The sequence below is a fragment of the Diutina rugosa genome (assembly GCF_008704595.1).
Source record: "Diutina rugosa strain CBS 613 chromosome Unknown scaffold3_size541584, whole genome shotgun sequence".
Taxonomy (NCBI): Eukaryota; Fungi; Ascomycota; class Pichiomycetes; order Serinales; family Debaryomycetaceae; genus Diutina; species Diutina rugosa.
In genome coordinates, this window is record NW_022995077.1 from 219,906 (window position 1) to 243,003 (window position 23,098).

The following is a 23,098-nucleotide window of genomic DNA, read 5'->3' on the forward strand; positions in this document are numbered from 1 at the left end:
CTAGTGGTTGCTTTAATAGTGCCAACAGCGCCATTAAAACGGTTTCGTATTGAAAATTGACGCTGAACCGGGCAAATATACAAAAATCTAGTACTTCCTAGTTGACATCATTTTTCCAGGGCACATAACAGCCTTTATGGCCAAGTGGTAAGGCACCTCACTAGTAATGAGGAGATCGTCAGTTCGAATCTGGCTGAAGGCACTGATCTTAACTTTTTGTTCCACCTGTAGTGTTCTTGGCCAATATCTGACCATTCTCCTCATCTCTGATTACACATGTCTAATGTCATTTGCATTAATCTACGCGTCTAGTCATTAATTACATTTTGGTCACCTCAACGCATCATCACGTTACCCAAATTGTGTTCCTTGATGTATTCAGGACCAAGCTCATCATACTCTTTGCGAGTAATGTAGCCATTTTTCGAGTCTTCCAGATTGGCCCATTTGCGCATACCTCTCCACGGGTCAAGGTCACAATTACGTGCCTGGCGAACATGAAGTGGGGCACCTTGAGGGAGCACTGCTGTCAACTCCAGTTGGACTCTATCAGTGATGTTGGGCAAGTGACAAAGCCCCCCAGTCAAGAACACATCCTGAATCATGGCGTAAGACTCACCACCAGGGGAGAAGTTCCCATCTAAGCGACGATGGAATAAGTCAGACGCCACCTCCGTCACACCTGCTTGGTCCAAACCTGCCATATGCGGTTGGAAGAGAATCTCTGGAACCCGAATACGCTCGATATTAAGGTGCATTTGGTGGTTCTTCGTCACCATGTCAGGGTGAGAAGCAATTTCGTCCTCAGGAAGACCTTCAGCTTGGAGCTTGAACATTACATTAGGACGAGGCCCATGAATGAATTTATGAAGCACCAGCTCCTTCCAGTCAAATGACAATGATGCCGCAAACGTGTCAGCTTTAGTGAACAGAGGGTCGTGTTCTAGTAAGTCAGCTTCAATAGCGACAATATCATTATTGAGTTGCGCTTGCTCTTCCTCAAGCAGAGCATTGGTGACATCACGGTACACGGCCCAGTCATCGTCATTAGCACCGAAAGTGTCGTTGGGATCGTTATCCACAGTCACGTTAGCATTCTTCCGTCGTTTCCGCAGAGCAGCTGTCTGGCCCAGAGCATTTTGAGCCAATTCAGTAAGGTTACGCATCCGCAATTGCGCCGCAGCCAGCTTCCGGTCTTTCATCAGCTCCAAAATCTTACTCACCTCCTTATGCTTCTTGATCAATTCGGCAAGCTGAAGACGTTTAGTGGTGGTGTAGTCTTCCAAGTCCCGCTCACGCCACTCGCGCTGTTCTCGCTCATATTGTTCTTTCTTGGCTTGCTCTTCAAGTTTGGCTTGCTTGAGTTTCTCGCGAGCTTCCCAGTTACCCTTGGCGAGACGCTGCTTGCGTTTATCCTTCACTTGGTCGGGAGTCAATTGGTCATCAGGAATATCAACCAACGGCCACGCCGTCGCGGGATCCACCGGCTCGTCTTCATCTTCTTCACCGTTGTTCGACTTTTTCAAAGTCTTTTCGAGGTTGGCCACGTATTTGCGAAATTCCAGGATCGACTCAAACTCGTTCTCTTGAACTACCGCCAAAAACTCTTCTTCAGTGAGGTGGGCGTTGTCCTCCTTAAGCTTAGTATAGTAATCAAGTTCTTGTTGCTTTTGCTCAAGTTTCTCCTGACGCTTGATCCTGGTCTGTTCTTGTAATCTGCGCCCCTGTTCGCGACGACGTTCAGCTTGTTTAGCCAAAAACTCATCACTCTTTTTCCGTTCCTGAAACTGCAGTACATCCACTGGATACTGAATGACAATATCTTTCTTTTCCAATTCAGGCATATCCAAGAATGTTTTGAGCTCATTTTGGTAATCAGGAGAAACGTAGCACCAATCTTTGAACAACTCCATGGTATGGTTTGATGTAAGCTTTTGAGGGAAATAGGGGTATTTGAGGGCAAGTAGTTTACCCAAGAAGTTCGAAGCAGTATTACCACCAAAGTCAATCCGTTTCGTTTGACTCAATATACCTTTACCGGCAACCACAGGGATTAAATGGGTCGCTTCATTGCCCATACCAATGACAAGACCCGTAGATCGTCCCAGAGAGTTTTCGTAATATGAAAACAAGTGATCGATCCCCAATGCAAGCTTGGGCACCTGGTACACCTCGAACATCGTTTCGTACATCTGTTTTCTCTGGGCGAAGGGACAGCACACCGGTTCAGTAAGGATGACTGGGTTAGGCACGTTGCCGTTCGTGCTCTTCACCCCCAAATACTCGAACAGATAGTCGATAATGTTCTCAAACTGTTCCCAGTTGGTGATGAGGGGCCCATCGTAGGGGGTCTTCAGTGACAGCCGTAGCGTTTGGTAATCCGTCAACACGTCATTCCCAATGATGGTAAGCGACTTCTGAAGCTTCCGATCCCGATATTTCAGGATCAACGGCGGGAACACGTTGTTGGGGTCGTCGGCGTTGGTGAGCCCCACCCGGTAGCTCAGGGTGCCGAGGTCAAGGGCGATGGGCACGTCCTCGGCGTAGTTTTCGTAAAACCGCTCGGGGCCTGGCGGCGGTGTGTACTCACGGAGCTGGTGCACCGTCTGGGGTGGTAACTCGTCGGACGAGGTCATAGTGTGTCGCACCCTCTCGTCGTGAGCTTGATGGTGGAAAATGAGGGGGTGTCTATGAAAGCCCAACAACAGAGAGTTAGATGAGCTAGGCTCGATGAAAAATCAACGCAATCAGTGAGACGTGTTCAGCTGATGGTAAATCAATGACGTATTCAAGCGGAGTTACAAATGCGTGATATAAATCAATAAGTGACTATACAAGACTAGAGCCTAAGTCTAAACGTGCACATTGTCACTAAAACAAAACTGTTAAATCAATTAAACCGATTGGTTAAATTCAATTTCGTTCACTGGTTTTTCCTGGATGATTTGACAGTACTTACTGTTCGTGGCTGACGCGATCGTTCCCCAAATCATCCTCCAATTATTCCTACTTATAACAGCCCCTACCATTGATGCTAGAATACTTTTACCTCAATCGCTTCAATTGTTAACCCTTCTCTAAGATTCTCTTCCTTCTATAACCAAACTACCTGGTGGGCTCATTTGACTGGTCCCCCTGGCGTCGCCCCTAATAAACACGCCTCACAATAATTCGATCGCAACCACACCATGTCCAACGAAGAGTCGTCCCAATTCAACGTCCAGGGCTACAACATCGTCACCATCCTCAAGAGATTGGAGGCGGCGACGTCCCGGTTGGAAGACATCTCCGTCCACCAGAATCTGCTCCAAAACCCGCATGAGGTGCCGGGTACCGTCACCGTGACCCCTGCCTCGAAACTGATCGACCAGTCGCCAGCGGCCGCTGCTGGTGGCGCCCTGAAGCTGGTGGCCGGTGCTCCTGAGGAACAGTTACCCCCGGCGGTGGCTAAGTTCGAGCAATTCGTCCAGGACGTCGTTGACCCGTGGGTGAAGCAGTCGAACCTTATCGACCCCCAAGTGGCCGAATGCGCCACCCTTTTGCTTGACGCATTTGTCAGCGAAGTCGGTTTGCTCAAATTGGCGACCAGAACGGCCAAGCCCGACCCCAGCGACCCAGCGTTGGTGCAAGCGTTATCCCCGGTTAATGAGCGGGTGACCCTGATTGGCGACATCAAGGACAAAAACCGCCCGCTGCCGTTCTTCAACCACCTCAGTACCATTGCCGAAGGGGCCCCCGTCCTCGGCTGGGTGATGCTGGAAACTCCCGCTCTGTGGGTGGACGACTTCCGCGACCTGGCTCTGTTCTACCTGAACCGGGTGCTCAAGGAAAGCAAGGACCGCGACGATGCCAAGGCTCACCAGGAGTGGGTAGCGTCGTTCTCGAGGATCTTTGACGAGCTCCGTGCCTACGTTAAGGAGTACCAAACTACCGGCATCCAATGGAACCCTCAAGGAACTTCGTTAGCGGAATCGCTCAAAACCTACGGCGTCCCCACCCCTTCGGCTACGCCTCACCACTCAATGTCGGCCCCCAGCGGTGCTCCTAAGGCCGCTTCCGCCGCCGCCTCTGGTGGTGCTGCTCCTCCTCCCCCTCCCCCTCCTCCTCCTGCTGACCTCTTCGACGCTGAGTCTAAGCCCGAAGGCGGGATGTCGGCGGTGTTTGATGACTTGAACCGTGGTGAAGACATCACCAAGGGCCTCAAGAAGGTCGACAAGTCGCAAATGACCCACAAGAACCCCGAATTGCGCAACAAGAAGCCGTTGCCGCCTAAGAAGCCCGCTAAGTTTGGCACCAAGCCTCCTTCGCCCCCCGCTGCCGCTGTGGCCACTGGTCCTAAGCAAAAGCCCGCTAAGGTCGAGCTTATCGACACCAAGTGGCTTGTGGAAGGCCAATACAAGGCCGACCAGCCGATTGTGATCAACGCCGAAAAGCAGCAGCTGATTTTCATTGGCCACTGCGCTGACGTCACCATCCAAATCAAGGGTAAGGCCAACGCCATCTCGGTGTCGGAAACCAAGAACGTCGCCATCGTTGTCGACTCGCTCATTTCGGGGGTGGACATCATCAAGCTGGACAAGTTCGCCTTGCAAGTGCTCGAAGTAGTGCCTACCATCTACATCGACAAGTGCGACCAAGGGACATTGTACATCTCGCAAGCGTCTATCGACAGCGACATCAAGATCTACTCGACCTGTTCGACGTCGGTGAACATCAACGTCCCTGAACAAGACGATTACGTTGAATTGGCCGTGCCCGAGCAATTTGAACACCAAATCAAGAACGGTAAGTTGGTGACCCTGGTGGTTGAACACAAGGGTTAGAGAAAATTTATATAACTGATTAAACGACACGAAACGATCAACCCTGGAGTAGCTAAGCGGAGTTGCGCTCTTAACAGAGAAAAGCAACGTTGCCATCGCACATGAGCCCTGTACACTGATAACCATCTATCAGCCTCAAGATCATCGCACGCGTCCGCGTCTACATCGCAGCCATGGATGACAGTGTTCTCAAGGTGTTGGAGGCCCAGGAGGCCTCCGCAGAACAGCAGGAGTTCAACAGCCTTTCCAAGGAGGCGAAGCTCGACCGTCTCAATAATCTCATTCAAAAATCTCAGATATTCTCCAACATTATTGCCGATACCATTTTGCAGTCGAGTTTAAAGTCCAAAGAGTCTACCCCAGAAAACCCTCAACAACCCACTCCCGATGTGTCCCCTCCTCCTAAACTGAAGAAAAGAAGCCGTCTGACTAAGCAGAAAGCTGAGAAGAAGGCCAAGACCGATATCGCGTCCATGCTTGGGGCTAAGCCAATTAAGCAAACCACTAAAGATACCCGGCGCGAGATCGAAATGGCTCAGGAAGGCGAGAAACACACCGAACAACCGGCGTTGCTTTCGGGCGGTACACTCAAAAACTACCAGCTTGACGGGCTTCGATGGCTTATCACTTTGTATGAAAACGGGCTTAATGGCATATTAGCTGACGAAATGGGGCTTGGTAAAACTATCCAGTGTATAGCACTCCTATCTCATTTGATTGAGAATAACATCACGGGCCCGTTCTTAGTGGTGGTGCCGTTGACGACACGTTCTAACTGGGCCAACGAGTTCAAGAAGTTTGCTCCCAAAGTCAAAGTTGCTGTCTATGGAGGTTTGAAAGACGAGCGCAAACTGTTGGATTTGCGGAAATGGGGACGCACGAAGAATGTCGTTCTCTGTTCCTACGAAATGATCATTAAGGACTTGACTAAATTCGCCGACGTCTCGTGGAAATATATGATTGTCGACGAAGGTCACCGTCTTAAGAACCGCGAGTCTGCGTTAATCAGATGTTTGAAACAATTACCCACCGCCAACAGACTTATCATCACTGGTACCCCCTTACAAAACAATTTGAACGAGTTGTGGTCTTTACTTAATTTTATTCTTCCTGATATCTTCAGTGATCTCAATTTGTTCCAACAATGGTTCAATTTCGAGGAGCTTACCAGTTTCGAAAAGGACGAAGACGACGCTGAAACGAAACAGCTCATTAAAGTCGAAATCCAAGAAAACTTAATCAAAAACTTGCATACCATTCTCAAACCCTTTCTTTTACGCCGGGTTAAGCGTGAGGTCATTAAGGATTTACCTCCCAAGAAGGAATACATCATCCATATTCCTCTTAGTCCGGTTCAAGAAAAGTTGTACTATGACTGCATGAACAAGAAATTGGACACTCTGTTGGTTGAGATGATGACGAGACAGTTCTTCCGCCACAATCGTGATGACTTCGATGTGTGTGTTGAACTTATTGAAAAGGAGCTTCGGGGCACCAAGAAAGAAGCACTCTCTAAAGAATCTCGCCGATCCAAAAGAGTGACGTATGCCGAGGCCGAATCTGATGATGAGTTTGTTGTTGACGCGGATGAACTCGACGAAAGTCTACTGAAAATCCCCAATGCTTTCGACGAGGATTTGTGGAACTTCTCTAATCGGATCAGCCCACTTCCATATGAGGAGCAGGTACCCGAAGTCATCAGTCGATTTCAACAGATTGTACGTCAGTTACATCTCAGTTTCCGTATGATGCAATTACGGAGCATCTGTAACTCACCGTACATGTACTTTGACCCCATCGCTACTCCTCCACCAGACCATCCAGACAACGCGGAGGCCAATTCCAAGTTTGTGGCGGCATTGTTACAGAACTCGGCTAAATTTCAAGCGCTTGAACAACTTGATAAAGCTTTGGCCGCTAAGAAGCATAAATACCTTGTGTTCTCACAATTCACCCGAACGCTTGACCTTTTGGAAGATTACTATACTTCTCACGGCGTGGAGGTGTGTCGTATTGATGGTAACATGGGTCAGGAGGAACGTGATGAACATATTGCAAACTTTTACGAAAATAGCAATGCGCGAGTTTTCCTTTTATCGACAAGACTGGGTGGGTTAGGGATCAACTTGATCCCCGCAGACACTGTCGTCTTGTTCGACTCTGACTGGAACCCGCAAATGGACTTGCAAGCCATCGACAGAGTCCACCGCATTGGTCAAACCAAACCAGTGAAGATTTTCAGATTTGTCACGCGGGACACCATCGAAGAGCTCATGTTGACTCGTCTGGCGCTGAAACGATTCCTCGAGAGGCTTGTCATTCAGATGGGTCAATTTAAATTCAGTCAACTTAAGAAGGTGATGGGAGGCGCTGAACTTAACGATACCAGTCAAGTTAACGTTACTCAGTTACTTGAGATGTCTAGAATCACTTTTGGACGCGAGTCATCTAGCATCGCCCGCGAGGGTTATCCCGAAGAAGAAGGGAAGAGATTCAAGTTTCTGTCAAACACAATTGAGGAGTTCCTTGATCGTAGTCCTGAGTGCTACACTCTGATGGAAGACGGGGAAGAGTTTACTGTCTACGAGACAATTAATAACATGGATTCGTGAAGCGATCAATTTAATAAACATATGAATTCATTTGAGATGTATTTTATATAGCAATCACAACTTCGCCACTGACTTAAGCACGGTTTGAGCCTTCGACCGAGCTTGAATGGCCAGCCATACAGCAGCGTAACTCCAGGTCAAGTTGGGTGCACCCTGCATGAACCCGTTGTGACGATTGAATTGCTCACTCAAGGACCCATCTTCGCCGCTGTGAATGCGGATGACGTCGAGGAACGAGTCGGCGTAACCAAACAATGCCTCAGCGAAAGTCAGGTACTCACGGGTGCCCGGTTTGAGACTGGTGTTATCGGTGAATCGAGCCAACCAATCGGTGGATTCGAAACTGATAGCGGTGTCCTGCTCGTGGTGCTTGATGATGACTCTGTATATCGCTTCAGCGACGCCAGCGGTGGCAAGAAACCACGGGTTGCCCTGAGACGTTTCATACCCATCGTAAATGTCTTCAGTGTATCTGCCAATCGCGACTCCTTTACTCTTCTTATTGATGTCGTACTCTGCCCGCATTTGCTCCACCAATAACCCAAGCGAGTTGGTGATAAGGATATTGTCAACATCGAAAGGCACCAGTGAGTTTGCTCCATGAGTGTGGAGACTAGCAAGGACCACCGCCACATCGATACTGCGCCGATTGCCCTTTTTGTATTCCTCAGGGGTTTCGATGATGACACCGCGACGTGGAAAGGTGTTTTTGATGAATGAAATGATTTTGGGGGTAGCCTCTTCAAGCTTTGCCAACAATTTTTTGTCCCCGAACCTCGAAGCAAGCTGAATCCCGACCTCAATTGCTCTCAGTTGCACTAACGCAGTGTAAAAGTGCAACCCTTCGATCTCCTCCCAGAGATCGAACCCTGGTTGCTGCCAGTGTTCGAGCACGTACTCCAAGTCGTAGCGCACCACGTCCTCATAGATTTTGTGGCCTTTTTTGTCGCCAATCACGTCCAAGTAGCGAGCAATGGTGACAACCCGCAACGCTGGTCCGTCGGACTGAGGCCGTCCCCACAGCTGATTGAAGGCGGTGTTGTTGACGTAGTACTTAGGCTCGCCAAGCCCCAGGCGATTGCCAGAAAACGTCCCCGAAAGGGTGTCCAATCGCTGGAGTTTATACTGATTGTCGACGTAATCACCCACTGCTTTCACCACGACGTCACGGTAGTGTTTATCGGCGGCGGCGATATCCAATAACGTAGACATGACTAGCGCCGAGTCGCGAGTCCACTGGTAGAAGTAGTCCGGGTGGCGTTTGCTCGGCGACGCCACCACCACCCCGGGCGGCACGCCGGCGTCCTTGCCAATGTTTGCTAGAATGCCATCCACGCAATGGCGGGATTGCTCCACTGCCCACTCGTCCAACGGCATGCGTAACGGCTGTTGAAACGCTGCTACCACTGCTAAGGGGAACCAGCGCATTAGCAGTTCATGGCTCGGCACCCCTCACCCTTTTATAATGGTAGCGAGCGGTGGCCCTCGCCCGAACAAAGGCAAGGGGTGACCACTGCATCCCCCGAGCAAAGACGTCTATTACGCTAAAACACCACCTTCCACAACACGTACAAGAGTATAAACCCCACGAGGATCGCCCCGACAAGCTTGGTGAGCAGCAGCTGGCGGTTCATCACCTCCAGCAACTGGGTGCGGGTGCGGGACACGCTCGCCATCACCAGCTCCATCCCTTCTTCCAACGAGGTTAGGAGCGAGTTTTCCTGCTGCACCGACCCGTGGATGTCGTGGTCGACCGTCTGGCGGAACTGGTGGAGGGTCAGGGCGAGCCGGTCGAACTCGGCGTTGTTTTGCTGTTCCCGAAACGAGTAGTCGGTCATCGTTGTCCACAGTGTGCGCGGAGAGAAAAACCTTAAATGAGGAGTTGAAGAATCTCGAAATGTGCCAATTATTTATTGAAAAAAATCCTATAGATTATTATGCATTAGTGGGTGAGAAAGATCAGAGAGGCCCGCTTTTCGTCGTCCATCCCAAACGCATTGATGCCCTGTTCGACGTTGGCCACCGAGAACTCGAGGTCGTCCAGCGTGATCATGTCCCAGTACTTGTAGATCATCATGATCGTGAACACGTTACACAAGGTGCCGAAGAATAAACCATCAATATAATGCTTGGCCCCGTTGCAGATCTGTTGGGAGACCCCGTACACCATCACCTGGCCGGCAACAAAGAAGAACACCCCTAACAGAATCGCCCCAAGCAACCAGTAATTGCGAAGGGCGAAGAACACAAGGATCACTTGTGAGACAAGGTAGGCGGCGATGATGATGGCGTTGAGCACGAACGACACCACCATAAGTCCGGTGGTGTTGTCGTAATTTAACGAGGTGCCCCACAGCTTAAACGTGATGATGGCGATGATGAAATTGAGGGCGAACCACAAAAACAGGATGATGTACAACGACATCATCGACTTGCGGGTTCCGTCTTCCCAGAACTGGAAACAGATGATCCCGTTATATAAAAGCAGCACGCAGGTTGCCAGGGCGATGCCTAGCTGGAGAGCGACGAAATATGGGTACAGCCCCAGACTTGGCGGCAGCACCCCGCAATCAACGACAAGCAGGGCTACTGTCAACGCAAACGCCAAGTAGAAGAAATAGAGCATTTCTTTCCGCCCGATGGCGGTGTACTTCTTATTGACATTCCATAAGATGATGATGAGAATGAGCAACCCGCCAAAGTGGACAAAGGCGTTGCCGACTTGAAAGATCATCGTGTTGGCTAGCTCGACCGGTCGAGCATAGCAGTGGGCGATCACCCCGGTGTCGAACACGGTGGCGCCGGGGACGGACCCGATCACCGTACAGAGGGGTATACTGCTCTTTTCACAGATGGAGGTAAAGTTGCCGAACCCCATGGACTCAGATAGATGTGGGTAGCGAGGGATACACTAGGAACTGGCAGAAAGGGCAAACGGGCAAACAAAACCAAGCGACGGCGGCAGGCGACCAAAAACTTTTTACCGCGAATCGGCTTCGATCAGATCACTTATATCTCGCGTGGCTGGTTACAAATTTTCGCAAGCACCTCCCCCCTTTCGATGCTGCGGGTCGTTTTGCAACCAATTTGGGCGGCAGAGTGAGGAGCGACGAGAGCAGAGAAGGCTGGGCACGGGCAGGTGGGTGCGGGTTAGCAGCCAGGGAAATTTAGCTAGTTTAGGAATGTCAAACGCGGTTGTTCGCGTCATCATTCCCTGGTGGTAAACGACAAACTACAGCCGTAGGTCTGCGGCGGCATTGATGGGGGGGACGCCGTGTGGATCAGTGGATCAAAGCACCCCCTTTCTGGATCATTCCTTGCCAGTACGTGCTGTGGGATGCCGCATGTCGCTTGGTATGTGTGTATGCTGGCTGTGCCCACAAATGATCCCGAGGGTTATATTTAGTTTCGCGTTTCTCTCCAGGGCTCGCAACCGGAGGCTGCTGGCACTGCCTGCCTTGGCCTATTAATGGCGACGGTTGGGCGGCGAGGTAGACAATGAGCGGGGGGCAGACAAAGGCCCATTATTCGGTCGTCGTATGTTTGGTTCTAGGCGTTTCGCTTACAGGTGGTTCCCACTGTGAGATGCTCAGTATTTACCTCGATTAGGTTGCTATTTACAACCAGCCATCGGCGGATCACTGCGATCGCCGATCGCTCCGTGACTCTCTGAGTACGTAATTTCGCCTGTGATGAGAGAGGGTGGGGTCCACCCCCACCAGCCGTTAAGCCTAAATTGCATTGTTAACTAACAAAGAGTATTAGGTTTTATTGTCAAATACACCCTTGTCCTCTCTTTTTTTGTTTTTATCTCTTCATCGAACACAGGCTTAGATTTCCTCTTTGAATTTATTAAAAAACTGTAGTACATTAAGATATGAATAGGATTCAAATCATCAAATATGTATCTGAAGATCCGGAGGATGGTATGCAATTATTGAACTAAAGTAATCGTCTCTGGCGCCAGCCAGGGCGCTATATTCATTTGGGATTGCGTGGAAGACGAGCCACCAACTTGGGCATTCCCCAACACAGGTACCCTAGCTGCTTTGCCACATAGCAAATAGCCAGAGGTCCAAGGCCATCAAAGCCTTCGTAGCGTGGCCAATGCGTGCCGATGATGTTCATGGGCATCATCACCACCCCTTGCTTGAGGATCCACGATTTTACGAATAACGCCATCGACCCCACCGAGTCAAGCGGCACGAAATCACTCTCAAGCGATTGGGCAAGGCCGTGGTCGTCGCCGTCCATTCCAGGGGTAAACTCGAACTCCAGCCAGTAGTTGCCGTCCATCATGTTAAATGCATGTTGTTTGGGCCGTCTCCGAGACCCTTTCCACAGGTTGACGTCAGCAGAGATGATGTCGTTATCAACTACCCTGGCCACCACAATGTCTTTACCTGAATTAATAAAATGATCAAGTGGTTTCGCCACTTCGAACGTCTCAATTCGCTGGTCAAGGAACAAGACATACGGTTCCTTTTCCATTGCCAGATACATTAGCATGTTCATGGCAATGGCTTGGGTGCGTTTCTGCTCTCGTAAGAGCTCTTCTTCAGCCACCGATGGATTAAAGTCGCTAAGCGTCTTTTTCGTAGTAATAGGAGCATACACCAACGTCACCTTGTGGAAGTGGGGCGGCTCGTGCTTGCGGAAATAACGGTCGAAGCGAATGAACTCGTCCTCAGTGTTGCACAAAATACCCACAGCCACTTTGTGTCGGCCACCTGTCAGCTCGATCAAGTTGACGTATTTCTTGAGCTCTGGCTTGCCGAAGGTGGTATTCTCGTGGAGAGCCGTCAACACAAGCACCTCGCTGGTGGGTCCTTCGTGGGAATAGGTCACTTTCGTGTATGTGGATCGTTCAAGTTGGGTTCGATGCCAGCTGGATTCTTTGTTCACCAGGAGGATGGTGATGAACAACGCCACCACCGCGATCACGGCCACCACGGCAAAGCGGATCGCCGGCTGGGAACGTAGGACCTTGGGAAGCTCGACCGCCATAGGTGTCTGGTATTTGTCGGCGGATCTAATTTTTTTTTAAAGCCACCACAAATAATGTCGCCGTTTTTATATTTATGCGCCATGCATGGTGAAAGATTCCACTAGAGTATGTCTCTACCGTGCCCCCTTCACGACGAATGCTCGGAACAGAGCCTGAGGAGCGGGTGGTGTCGACCTATGTTATTTAGTGGATAGGGCTGAGCACAGGCGGCATCAGTCGTCGTCAACTCTAGCTCTGTCAGCGGGGTATGGAACGCCATTGCAACATCGTGTTACGTAACCATGTCTTCCCAACCTGCACTACTCCACCTTGCTTATCAACGCAACTGCGGTACCAACGTCAAGATTAGTATCCCACGGCTGTGAAATCGGGTGTTCAGACACCTATGAATTACGCTATAGGAACCAATACTACGCTACAAACGAGCAGTGGTATCCGTAACTTCTCGACTTCTCATGCTATCGCTTATTCTACAAGCGCATTTTGTGCATAACTGGGGACCTCGTGGCCCCCCCCCCCCTCACCGAAATCTCGAGGATTAAAATTCCGAAAAAGTCAATTTCAGTGGTCAGTTTCGGGGTAAGATTCGGGGTTAGACGACTAAATTGCACACGAGTCTTTTCTTGGGACAAATAAACGGCTGATGCCTGGGTTTGTTTATAGGAAGTGTGCTTCTAGTAAAACGTACATGCTGCGCCCCTGTCCCTCGCTCACGTCAAGCTCAACTTTTGCCGAATTATGTTCTTCACGGCACTGATTCTCGTCAGCCAAACAAAATTCGAATAAATCAACAGAGCCGTGCCACTCCATACGAGGTGTGAGCGAATTTTTGTAATCGAGCCACAAAATCCGCATTGGGATACGCGAAAGGACAAATGCGGATGCACTACGAGGCAAGGGGTGACTCATCAGGGAAGATCCTGGATGAAATCGTTTTCAGAGATATCAGCCTTTCCTGAAGGTTACAAGCCTTCCCCACTATACGATCTTTCTTGAGAGCTGCCATCTCGATCAATCGTTGCGGGAATGCCGGCGGAAGAGCTGCACCCGGATAAATTAATTCAAGTAAAACAGATGGATTTCCTAAACACGACTCCGCTATAGAACCTATCGATTGTATGTTACATATGGTATCATTGGAATCAGGTAAGATACCCCTGAATGTTGAGTTATAATTCCGGGCTAAAAAAAATGCAGGCACCACACCCTTAATGCATTAAGCATTGGTGGAGTCAATGCTAGCGGGTCGAGAACCTCCAAAAGACTTCCAGTCTTACCGCTTAGACAAAAAGACACAATCGAGTACTTTTTGTGGTGGCAAAGCATTCTAGAGGGCGGATTCCTTGTCTTAGATAGCCATGCAAGAAATAAGCGAAAGTGGTCGTCCCAGAAGGTCGTCAAGACCACAATCATTTGTCAATTGTTCTTACAACTAAATAACTCTTGTGGTAGAGCCGAAACTCGATACTTTCGTTATCGCTGACGTGGACATCTTGTCGAAGATTTTGACATCAGATGGAATGCCCATCTCAAACAGATCTTGATGTTGACAGCCGCCCAAAACTTACTTCCGCCAGCGAATAAGCCGCTTGATTACAGAATGTTTGTATTTTTTTGTATTATTAAGCTAATAGATTCGTGTAACTTCAAAATCAATCTTGAAAGGCAAGCAGTAAAAAAAAAGGACAGATGGACCTCAGAATGAAGCCCAACCGGCCCACTGAGACTAGCTCAGCGGGGAATTCATCGTAGAACAACCCGCCACTCCACTGAAGTCACCATTTCCAGGGAATGAGGCGCTGGAGGTGAACAAGTGAATGCTCCTCTCAACCTAGGACAAAGTAGAGAATTGATTGGTGTCGATGGGTGGTATTTATAGTCGTTCCCATGACAGTGGTGCCATCAGCTAGTTGACGCCTGATACCCGTCAAACGGCATCTTTTCGGCCCAGAAGGGAAGGGCTACGTCACGGGGCTTCATCATACCTTAATTTCAGGGGAGCTCTCCCCTGAGCGAACGTATCCCTTTCTTATTGAGAAATTGGACGCATCGGTGCCAGTTCCTGAACCCGGATGGGTCTCGTAACCGGATTGTTCCTTAAGCAACCATCACCTAACCTTTTTCGGTGACGATCTGATCCTGATGCGGCACAGCGGTATTTCTCAAAGGGGGTGAGCACAATAGGGAGAAGAGAGCCTACAATGGAGAAGTGGATCTAATGCAATACTGTGTTGCTATGTACATCGTTAGTTCGTGGTAAAAGGGGCCGGCCTTATACTTGGTAGGGGGGTGGCGTGTCAAACACCGGCGACGGGTTGAACCCATGCAGGTAGGAGGCGAACTCGCGCCGCAACTTGTTGTTGAATTTGGAGGTGTCGAGGTAGTTTTTCGACTTGGAATTTGACGTTGACGGTGACGTCTTGGGCTCGGCAGGAGTGACCGGCGTCGACGCCTTTTTGAGCTCGACCAACACGGGGGGAGACTGCGACTGGCGCGAAGAGGTGAAGTTGAAGTAGTTGTTGCCAATGCCCACACCAGACACGATCGACGGCGAGTCCAAGTGGTGCTGGTGCTGGTGGCTTGGCTCCAACGGGTACATGAGGTCGTGGTAGAGCTCAGCCGACACTCTAAGCGGCCGCGGCTGGACGATGGGGTCGACAGTAGTGGCATCGGTGAGGGTGGTTGATACGCTGGAAGCGTTCGACACCGCCACCGAGGAACTGTCGATAACCGTGGAGTCGTCGATGGTGCTGTTGGCATCAGGCTCAGTGGCTTGCTTTTTGCTTCCGCCGAGCTTAATCCGACGCCGACGGGGAGGGGGAGCTTCCTTGGCCGAAGCGTAGTAGCTGGTCGTCTGAACTTTAGAGATTGCCCGCAATACATCTTCGGTCTTGTTGACGTCTTCGTTGATCAAAATGTCGATGGGGATGCCGTTGGTCAGCTGTTGGGGTTGTGCGCACACCGACAAGTTTCGGTCGTAGTCGGTGATAAGCGAATTGAGCAATGTGGGATGGTTCAGGTACTTTTCCAAGTGAGACCGTTGGATGACATTCTTGAACTTAGGAATGGCAAACTTGAGTGTTTCTCTTGAGCGGTAAAGCTTCAACATTTTGCGGAGATTGTTTTGCAGTATTTGTTGCACGGGGACCACCACCGGATTAGCGGTAATGGTAGGGTTGACGGCAAGCAAATCGCGGTTGAGGGTATCCAAGTTGAGGAACTTAAGCAGGAGCTTGTGCATAAGCGTCGGTAATGTTTCGCGGAAGAGTTCTCTGATCTGGTTTTCGATTTGCTTCTGTAAAAATTTGGCAAGCACCTGGACGGTGTCAAAAGTCAGGGTGACTCTAATCAGGTCGAGGGGGTCATTGCGGAACACTAAAGTAAGCCCTTTAGTCTTGGAGAACACGATGATGCCTATCCCCGAGATCTTAATATTTGAGAGCTTAAGGTCGAGCGGAAGTGGGAACGCCTCCTTGGCAATGCCAAAGTTCGGGGTGACAAACCGGTGCAAGTCGATGTCGGGAGCATCGTTACCCACTTCTCGTTCAAGCAGGGTGGCGTTGTGGATATGTAGCGGGTTGGCGTTGACCCGGGTGTGGAGGGTAAGTTCAAAGTCGCCAGTATAGCTCACTTTGAAGATACCGCGGAACCGGTCCTGGTCAAGCTCGCCGATCTCCAATATCTCAAATTCAGGGGCGGCTTTGCCGAACTCTAGCTGTTTGATTTCGATGGGGGCGGCGAGGATTTTTGGCGGGTTGCCCAGGTTGAGCGCCAGCGTGAGCACGTCGCGAGTGTACTCGCGGAGCTGCTCCGTCTCGAGGGTGTTCCAATTTACATTGAACGACATCGGGAGCCGGCACCAATGCTAGTGTTTTTTTGGTAGTGGTGGAATAAGGGATGAAGGGATGGGAAGTTTTTTTCGGGTGTTTGTCGCTAAGGGTGCGCGCACACACTTTAATGTCCCGAACGCCTCGGTGAGACACAACGGGCCATACGGTAAACAACAAAAGAAATGAGATAAGGGGCCAGGAGCAAGCAGAGTAAATGCCGAGACTAAAGGAGAGCACGAAAGAAGAGACAACTAAAGAAGATATAGGGCCATCACAGCTATAATTGTAGGGTAAGTTTGGATAGTGGTAGTGTGGAGTGGACCCGGGAATTGCCAGTGATGACTTCCGGGGTAATAATCGTGTGAGGCATGACTCCATCCCTCAGCCCATTGCGTATCCCCGGCAGTGGCGTGTGCGCTAACCCCGAGGGGAAGGGATATGGGGATGATGGGGGTTAGTGGGGGATAAGCCAATGGTGGACAATGGTATTGTAAAGATTTAACTCGTGATAGTTGTTGTCATTGACGGCTACGGAGACGTGACGGGGCCGGGGTCTGCCGAGCAGTTGTGGTTGACGTCACGGAGCGTTCCGGCTGGCGCCGGGAGCCGCGCGCCGAACGCGTCCGCAAAATGTCCTACAAATGTCCTACAGATAATGTCCTAAATAAATGTGTATATGTCGCTAAAAGAATCACTGGGTCTTTTTGGCTTTGTTAGGTAAACCCACGTAGATGTAGTTGAACACAAACAACAACCACGCCGCCACCACCAACGCCGAGGACCCGACGTACATCCACGAGTTGGTGATCTCCCACAGCCGCTGGTACTCGTCGTTGGCCAAATGGCGCACCGTCACCACCCGCTTGTCTTGCAAGTACAGGTAGCCCGGGACCTTGTGGTCGAGCTCGAAGGTGAACATGCCGTGGTGGTCGGGGATGGTGAACTGCACGGAGTAGGCGTAGGCGTCGAGGTCGTCCAGCCCTTCCACCAGCGCTACCGGGCCTAAACCAGACATGTTAAGGCGCACGTAGGGGTCCAACATCTTAAACGACATCTGGACAGCGTCCTCCAGCTCGTAGGGGACCCATTCACCCTTCTTGAGCTCGGAAATGCCCACGGTGTAGATGGCATCGTTGGTGACACGGTACAATTGAGGGTTAACGTCGCGCGGTTCAGCGGCATTGATGTGGTTGACGAACTGGAGCTTAAGCACGTTGCGTTGCTGGAACGTCCACAGCACAAGCTCTTCAGTAACAAGCAGGATGTCGCCCACCCAGGCGGTACGGGCGTTGTTAAGCGCTTGCAACGCCGCGGCGGCGAACCCTTGGGCGCCGTAGGTCCAGGTGGTGTCTTCGCTCATCGGCGTGTCTTCTTGAGCGCAGAACGACGTCTCCAGACATCTGACTAAGGGAACCACCAACGGGTTATTGGCTAAAAGCGCCGCGCCGCCATGGTAGTCAGCGACATCAACGTGACTGACAATGGCAGGAGTCACGAGATTGGCGTCAGTAAAATGGGGGAGCGCCAGCTTATCGTCGCTGAAGTAGTCGTACACGTGGTACTTCTTGGGTGACGGGTAAATACCGATCTCATTCAAGTAGCTTCTTACGCCCTCAGGGTAGACACCATCGGCGGCGCCAATTACGAGCAAATTGCCCCCTTGATTGGTATAAGCCATCAACAGCTCTGCCAGCCAGGTCTTGGCGGTATTTTTCGCCTTAGCCTTTGGCAACAACACCACCGAGTCGTAGGTTTCCGGTAACAATTTGAACTCGGACTCCAGGTAGTCGAGGTAGGTCAATTCGGCGTCGCCGAACGCCTGCGCAGGTAGCGCCAGCTCGATGTCGTCGTGGTAGTTGCTGTCATACACGACGAGGGTCTCCAACGCCAGCGCCGCGGCGACAAGCCAGGGAAGAAGTCTCATGAAGCCAGGGTGGAGGATGCCAGGTGGGCGCGTTGAAAAATGCGCGTGGCGATAGGGGCGGCGACTCCGACGAGACTGTAAATGTTAGCGCTAAGCAATAAGCGCCACTCTCACTGCGAAGAATTACAATCAGTAGTTGTCTAATTCAGTTTTGAACTATTATCAGATAGAGTTGTCCCTTGCTGGAGATAGAAACTCGAAAATTGATGGCTAGGTCTCTCGCACCAACGTAAATGCCAACCACTTGGAATTTCATTAAAACGATGAAATAGTTACTTCAAGTGACTGATTATACCACCAGGTACTCGTTTATAAATCGGTAGCTTTATTTTAATATTCATATTTCTTAAATCAGTTTCTTCGATAACTAGTGCGATCGCATCTCTACATTATGAAGGTGAAAGTCGAATTCCTTGGAGGGCTCGATGTGATCCTGCTGGGGGTCAGAGAACATAAAGTCGATCTCCCCCAAGAAGAGGGAGAGGCGACGATGAGAGACTTGGTCAACCACTTGTGCAAGACCGTGATTACCGACGCTAAAGATATCCCCGTATTCATTGAAGACGATACCGTCCGCCCCGGGATCCTTGTGCTTATTAACGATACTGACTGGGAGCTTGAAGGTATGGAAGACTACGTGTTGGAAGCTGGTGACGTTATTACTTTCACCAGTACCTTACACGGGGGTTAAACCACTACCAAAATGAAGTGATGAGCCAAGCCATTAAAGTGAATTAACTGACTTGTGGCTAGGTCGAGCGGCTCTTCCAGTACTAGTGGTCACTGCCTTGTGGCTGTCTAAACTCAAAAACTTGTACTATTTGTCATGACAATAATGATTACTCCTATATAATATCAATCTGGAACACATACTCCTAAACGTGAGTAACTAGAGAAGATAAACTCTTATATTCATAATGGCAACACCCGGCAGCCAAGAATACCCCGCCCTTGCCATTTATTAGGGGTTAACGTCAAGTCCACTCGGTCGGAACCGCGTTGTACCACTACGGACACTTTTCTTCCCGGTGCCACTCGTTTGACTAAGGCTTGCAATTTGTCGTGGTTAGCAGCGTGGATATCACCGTCAAACACAACGATTTCGTCATCATCTCTTAACCCCAGAGCGTAGGCAGGTCCCTCGGGAGCCACCTCAGTTACGCGGGCAAAGGGAATAGTATACTCAATCGCCTTTTTAGGCGAAGGAGCAGCGTCGGAGTGCTCGACCATTACTGGCTCATCATCGTCGATAGCCATAGCATCGGATTTATGTTGAGCAAACGCCTGTTCGAGCTTGGTTTCCATCACTTTGAGTAACGCCTTATTATCGTTGCGGAGACGGATAATCTTCACTCGGAGAAGCCGGACGTTCATCACATCGATATCAGAGCGAGGGAAGCCATTGACGGTGAGATTGGAGTCCATATCGGCGTGGTACTGGTTGTGAAGCAAGTCAAATAGGAGGCCTAATTGGTCTTCGATCAGCCGCTTGATCGGGGCCAATTCCTCGATGGTAAAGTCACCAAAATTTATGGGGTATGTGGGTAACTGTGACTCGTCAAGATTTAGACTCTTCATGAGTCCACGGAACTTGGTTTCGCCGTCATCGTCGGCCATGCTTTGGTTGGGTATATAATGCGGTCTGTGTGTGACAGGGATAAATGACGTTTGTGCGGCGCGAATCGATCGCGGACCCCAGTGGCAAATCTGGATTACAAACTATGGGGAAGAGTAATACTGGGTCCACAAATACAATTATGAGTATTGATGCGTCCAGGTTTGCTATGTTAGAGAATTCTGTCGTCAGAGATGGTAGCTGATGAAGATTAAGTACTGATTTGTCGTAATTGCGGGTAATCCAAGTAAGTGGCGATAATAGCCTCTGTATGGGACACCGCTAGTAACTATGGGTAGTGAAGATAGATGTATTAGCCTCAAGTGACCAATTTTAAGGTCGGCAATAAACGTTTATCATTCACTACAAGTGCTCCTCAACGGTTTTTCACAAATAACCCTATTCAGCTAACCAAACAGTGGAGCATCGATGCTGTGCATGAGACGTATATTACCGATGGTTACTGCCGAGTTTGGCTGGGGTAATGGCGGCTGATGACATCATTCACTACTACTGACGTTAGGGTTACCAACCCTCTTCCCACGTGACCCTTCATCCCATTACCTAATCGAGATTGTCGCCGCGAGTAGCGCTGTGTGCCGGCGCGCGCGAAGGTGCAAAAGTTTTTCAGCCCAGCCAGTCTTGACCCTTCCACATAGTAGCAATGGCCCAAAGAGTTACCTACAGAAGAAGAAACCCTTACAACACCAAGTCCAACAAGATCAAGGTTGTGAAGACTCCCGGTGGTAAGCTCATTGCCCAACACGTCAAGAAGATCGCTTCGAGACCCAAGTGTGGTGACTGTGGCATTGCCCTCCCCGGTGTCGCTGCCTTGAGACCCAGAGAATACGCCAACATCTCCAAGACCTCGAAGACCGTGCAAAGAGCTTACGGTGGTCTGTTGTGTGGCAACTGTGTCAAGACCAGAGTCATCAGAGCCTTCCTTACCTCGGAACAAGCCATCGTCAAGAAGGTTCTCAAGGACGCCGAAATCAAGGAAAAGAAGGCTGCCAAGAAGACCGGCAAGAAGTAAACAGGGGGTGGTGTTTCGCTCTAAGCAGATTTAATATATGTATGGGATAGAGAATGTAACATAGACATGACCTGAAAAGTGTAGGCCCGAGGCGACCAGCGGGAGGAGAAGTCGCCAGACTTCTCCGACTGGCTGGGCGACGAAGAAGTTGACTTCTTCGATTGGCAAACTATTCATTCAAAAGGCTATTTGTCGGTGTCAGGTGATGGTGGTCAATTTTACGAAGGGTGGAGAAAATGCTTCAATTTCGCACACGATGGATATAAGATGAGGATTTCTCTGACAATTGAATATGGCTTTCACCTGATACAATTGACCTTTCATTGATACTGCTTGAAACATTGGTCTAATTCTGACACTTTTTAGTCAATTGATCTAGACTTTTCAGATAATTAGAATTTGCCTAAGACTTTTCATTGATCTCCTTCAACATTACTTCTCTGAGTATTGACCTATCGCTATGACAACTCTGAAAATTGATTCACCTATAGTTATTACTTTTGTGTTGATTGATTTATAGTTGATACTTTTATGACGATTGGCTAGTACTTTTCGGGGTATTGAACGGGTACCACTTCGGTGGTATCAGTAAGCAGTTCTTCGCGGGCTGCCACTGGCAATTCCTCAGGTACTGGCTCCGTCTGCTTCGCCGAGCGTTTACCCCGGATCGCTTTAGACGAGAGATCAACGCCACGCCCCATCACCAACGCCGGGTGGAACACCGTATACAACACTGTAGCACAGAAGATCATACTCGACTCCAACACGAGCAAGTAGGGCTCGTGGGTGATCAAATAGCCTCTCCAGCCCTCAGCTAACTCCACCACTCGGTAAATACACCGCACGTAGACAAAGCCGACGGATATCACGATAATCAAGGGGAACACGCCGAAGAACTGACGGTGACGTACACTAGCATACTCGGGAGTATAGTACGGGTCCTGTTCCCGTTTACGAGCTTGAGCGGAGCGAGTATTAAAGAGCATACGTCCAAAAGTGCCCATACCAAAGCCACTCCCGACACGCCACACCAGCCACAAGAACTGGAATAAAAGGATGAGGAAAAGCGACATCAGCAATACTTGAAACGCAATCCCGCCCACCATGGTATAAGTACCGGGATCAGCATCATCTCCGCGAGAGAAAGCAGTACCAGCTAACCCACCACCAGCGGCCTGTACCACAAGCGAGATCACGTCACACACAATGAAAATGTACAGGTACCCCATCGGTGGAAGTAGCGAGTATTTCCGTCCGTATATGGCCACGAGCTGGGCCAAAAGGAAGTATATCCCCGCCATGATGAACGCGGGGGCAATCGTGATACAAATGAACTGGCAGAGAAAGTACAGAAGCGTGTTTTGCTCGCCATTGGCAGCTAGGGTACGCGTGAGGTAGCCAGCAAATTCAAGACCAGTGCCACAGAACATACACACGCCGAAATAGACGTGTCGCAGCCACACGGTAACAATCAAGTACCATAAACAGAGTAAGCCGAACAAAGCGGTAAACACAGCATTACCACCGAGACTCAAACGGGTCCCATAGAAATTATCAATAGTCTCCAAATCAACCAAATTCAAGGTAGCATTGAAAACAGCACTCAGCGCCTGAGCCACCACTGATGGAGCGGTGGCCGTTGCCAACACTTGCTGGCCTCTAGCGACGGTCAACAGCGCCTCCGCCGCTCGCATCAGCTTGATAATGAATATGGCATCGGCGGCCTTATCGGCTTTCCCCAACAGCAGCGAAAGAGCACTAAGCGTGCTTGTTAACGCCGCCACCTTCGTCGGCGCGATATACGATAGCGAGGTGGTGGTCGGCACCACCAGCGGCGCCCACGTTGACGCCAACCGCAGCAGAATCAATTGCAGCACGTCCATAAATTGGGGGTTAGTGTGGGAGCCATTTTACCAGTATATATCGTCGGCCCCAAGAAAAACCCGCGATGCAGGCAACCCAAGCAATTTTCCTTGGGTGTAGGGCAATTCAACCACTCACAGCGGAGCCACCCTGCGGCTGACATTCTCGTCGTGGCTGTGGCCTTTTGGGAGTGAGGCCAGTAACGGTGTTTGTCATAGTAATCTTTAGGTGTTAGTCTGTACGTACATTTGAGGATTTGTGACTGGCATTGTTTGGCCTGCACCTGGCGCACTTGTGTTACACCGTTTCGTGCAAGCGTCGCTATAGCCGTGTTTGCTAGCCGCGATTTTGTGGGCGCAGTGAGAGGGTAGTTAGCATGCGCTGAGAGGG

At 50.1% G+C, this 23,098-nt stretch overlaps 13 protein-coding genes across 13 annotated transcripts; 4 read left to right on the forward strand and 9 right to left on the reverse strand. All coding sequences in view use genetic code 12, as the record gives it.

Moving 5' to 3' along the window:
• Nucleotides 1-335: 335 nt before the first annotated feature.
• DIURU_000742 (uncharacterized protein) lies at nucleotides 336-2,636 on the reverse strand (the record flags this gene model as incomplete). Its single annotated transcript, XM_034159024.1, has 1 exon — nucleotides 336-2,636. The coding sequence occupies one exon, from the start codon at nucleotides 2,634-2,636 to the stop codon at nucleotides 336-338; it is 2,301 nt and encodes a 766-aa protein (XP_034014409.1).
• A 552-nt stretch (nucleotides 2,637-3,188) lies between these two features.
• Nucleotides 3,189-4,823, forward strand: SRV2 (adenylate cyclase-binding protein; the record flags this gene model as incomplete). The annotated part of the gene is made up of 1 exon (XM_034159025.1): nucleotides 3,189-4,823. One exon carries the CDS (start codon nucleotides 3,189-3,191, stop codon nucleotides 4,821-4,823), a length of 1,635 nt encoding a protein of 544 aa, XP_034014410.1.
• A 173-nt stretch (nucleotides 4,824-4,996) lies between these two features.
• On the forward strand, nucleotides 4,997-7,435 carry DIURU_000744 (putative ATPase; the record flags this gene model as incomplete). The annotated part of the gene is made up of 1 exon (XM_034159026.1): nucleotides 4,997-7,435. One exon carries the CDS (start codon nucleotides 4,997-4,999, stop codon nucleotides 7,433-7,435), a length of 2,439 nt encoding a protein of 812 aa, XP_034014411.1.
• A 54-nt stretch (nucleotides 7,436-7,489) lies between these two features.
• On the reverse strand, nucleotides 7,490-8,863 carry SGA1 (glucan 1,4-alpha-glucosidase; the record flags this gene model as incomplete). Its single annotated transcript, XM_034159027.1, has 1 exon — nucleotides 7,490-8,863. The coding sequence occupies one exon, from the start codon at nucleotides 8,861-8,863 to the stop codon at nucleotides 7,490-7,492; it is 1,374 nt and encodes a 457-aa protein (XP_034014412.1).
• Nucleotides 8,864-8,979: 116 nt separating this feature from the next.
• SFT1 (Sft1p) lies at nucleotides 8,980-9,273 on the reverse strand (the record flags this gene model as incomplete). The annotated part of the gene is made up of 1 exon (XM_034159028.1): nucleotides 8,980-9,273. The coding sequence occupies one exon, from the start codon at nucleotides 9,271-9,273 to the stop codon at nucleotides 8,980-8,982; it is 294 nt and encodes a 97-aa protein (XP_034014413.1).
• Nucleotides 9,274-9,377: 104 nt separating this feature from the next.
• On the reverse strand, nucleotides 9,378-10,313 carry CHS7 (Chs7p; the record flags this gene model as incomplete). Its single annotated transcript, XM_034159029.1, has 1 exon — nucleotides 9,378-10,313. One exon carries the CDS (start codon nucleotides 10,311-10,313, stop codon nucleotides 9,378-9,380), a length of 936 nt encoding a protein of 311 aa, XP_034014414.1.
• A 1,103-nt stretch (nucleotides 10,314-11,416) lies between these two features.
• Nucleotides 11,417-12,442, reverse strand: DIURU_000748 (uncharacterized protein; the record flags this gene model as incomplete). The annotated part of the gene is made up of 1 exon (XM_034159030.1): nucleotides 11,417-12,442. The coding sequence occupies one exon, from the start codon at nucleotides 12,440-12,442 to the stop codon at nucleotides 11,417-11,419; it is 1,026 nt and encodes a 341-aa protein (XP_034014415.1).
• Nucleotides 12,443-14,715: 2,273 nt separating this feature from the next.
• On the reverse strand, nucleotides 14,716-16,290 carry MDM34 (ERMES complex subunit; the record flags this gene model as incomplete). The annotated part of the gene is made up of 1 exon (XM_034159031.1): nucleotides 14,716-16,290. One exon carries the CDS (start codon nucleotides 16,288-16,290, stop codon nucleotides 14,716-14,718), a length of 1,575 nt encoding a protein of 524 aa, XP_034014416.1.
• Nucleotides 16,291-16,964: 674 nt separating this feature from the next.
• Nucleotides 16,965-18,197, reverse strand: WBP1 (dolichyl-diphosphooligosaccharide-protein glycotransferase; the record flags this gene model as incomplete). Its single annotated transcript, XM_034159033.1, has 1 exon — nucleotides 16,965-18,197. One exon carries the CDS (start codon nucleotides 18,195-18,197, stop codon nucleotides 16,965-16,967), a length of 1,233 nt encoding a protein of 410 aa, XP_034014417.1.
• A 391-nt stretch (nucleotides 18,198-18,588) lies between these two features.
• On the forward strand, nucleotides 18,589-18,888 carry DIURU_000751 (ubiquitin-related modifier; the record flags this gene model as incomplete). Its single annotated transcript, XM_034159034.1, has 1 exon — nucleotides 18,589-18,888. One exon carries the CDS (start codon nucleotides 18,589-18,591, stop codon nucleotides 18,886-18,888), a length of 300 nt encoding a protein of 99 aa, XP_034014418.1.
• A 221-nt stretch (nucleotides 18,889-19,109) lies between these two features.
• Nucleotides 19,110-19,814, reverse strand: DIURU_000752 (uncharacterized protein; the record flags this gene model as incomplete). Its single annotated transcript, XM_034159035.1, has 1 exon — nucleotides 19,110-19,814. The coding sequence occupies one exon, from the start codon at nucleotides 19,812-19,814 to the stop codon at nucleotides 19,110-19,112; it is 705 nt and encodes a 234-aa protein (XP_034014419.1).
• Nucleotides 19,815-20,476: 662 nt separating this feature from the next.
• Nucleotides 20,477-20,845, forward strand: DIURU_000753 (60S ribosomal protein eL34; the record flags this gene model as incomplete). The annotated part of the gene is made up of 1 exon (XM_034159036.1): nucleotides 20,477-20,845. The coding sequence occupies one exon, from the start codon at nucleotides 20,477-20,479 to the stop codon at nucleotides 20,843-20,845; it is 369 nt and encodes a 122-aa protein (XP_034014420.1).
• Nucleotides 20,846-21,387: 542 nt separating this feature from the next.
• DIURU_000754 (uncharacterized protein) lies at nucleotides 21,388-22,728 on the reverse strand (the record flags this gene model as incomplete). Its single annotated transcript, XM_034159037.1, has 1 exon — nucleotides 21,388-22,728. One exon carries the CDS (start codon nucleotides 22,726-22,728, stop codon nucleotides 21,388-21,390), a length of 1,341 nt encoding a protein of 446 aa, XP_034014421.1.
• Between the last annotated feature and the right edge of the window lie 370 nt (nucleotides 22,729-23,098).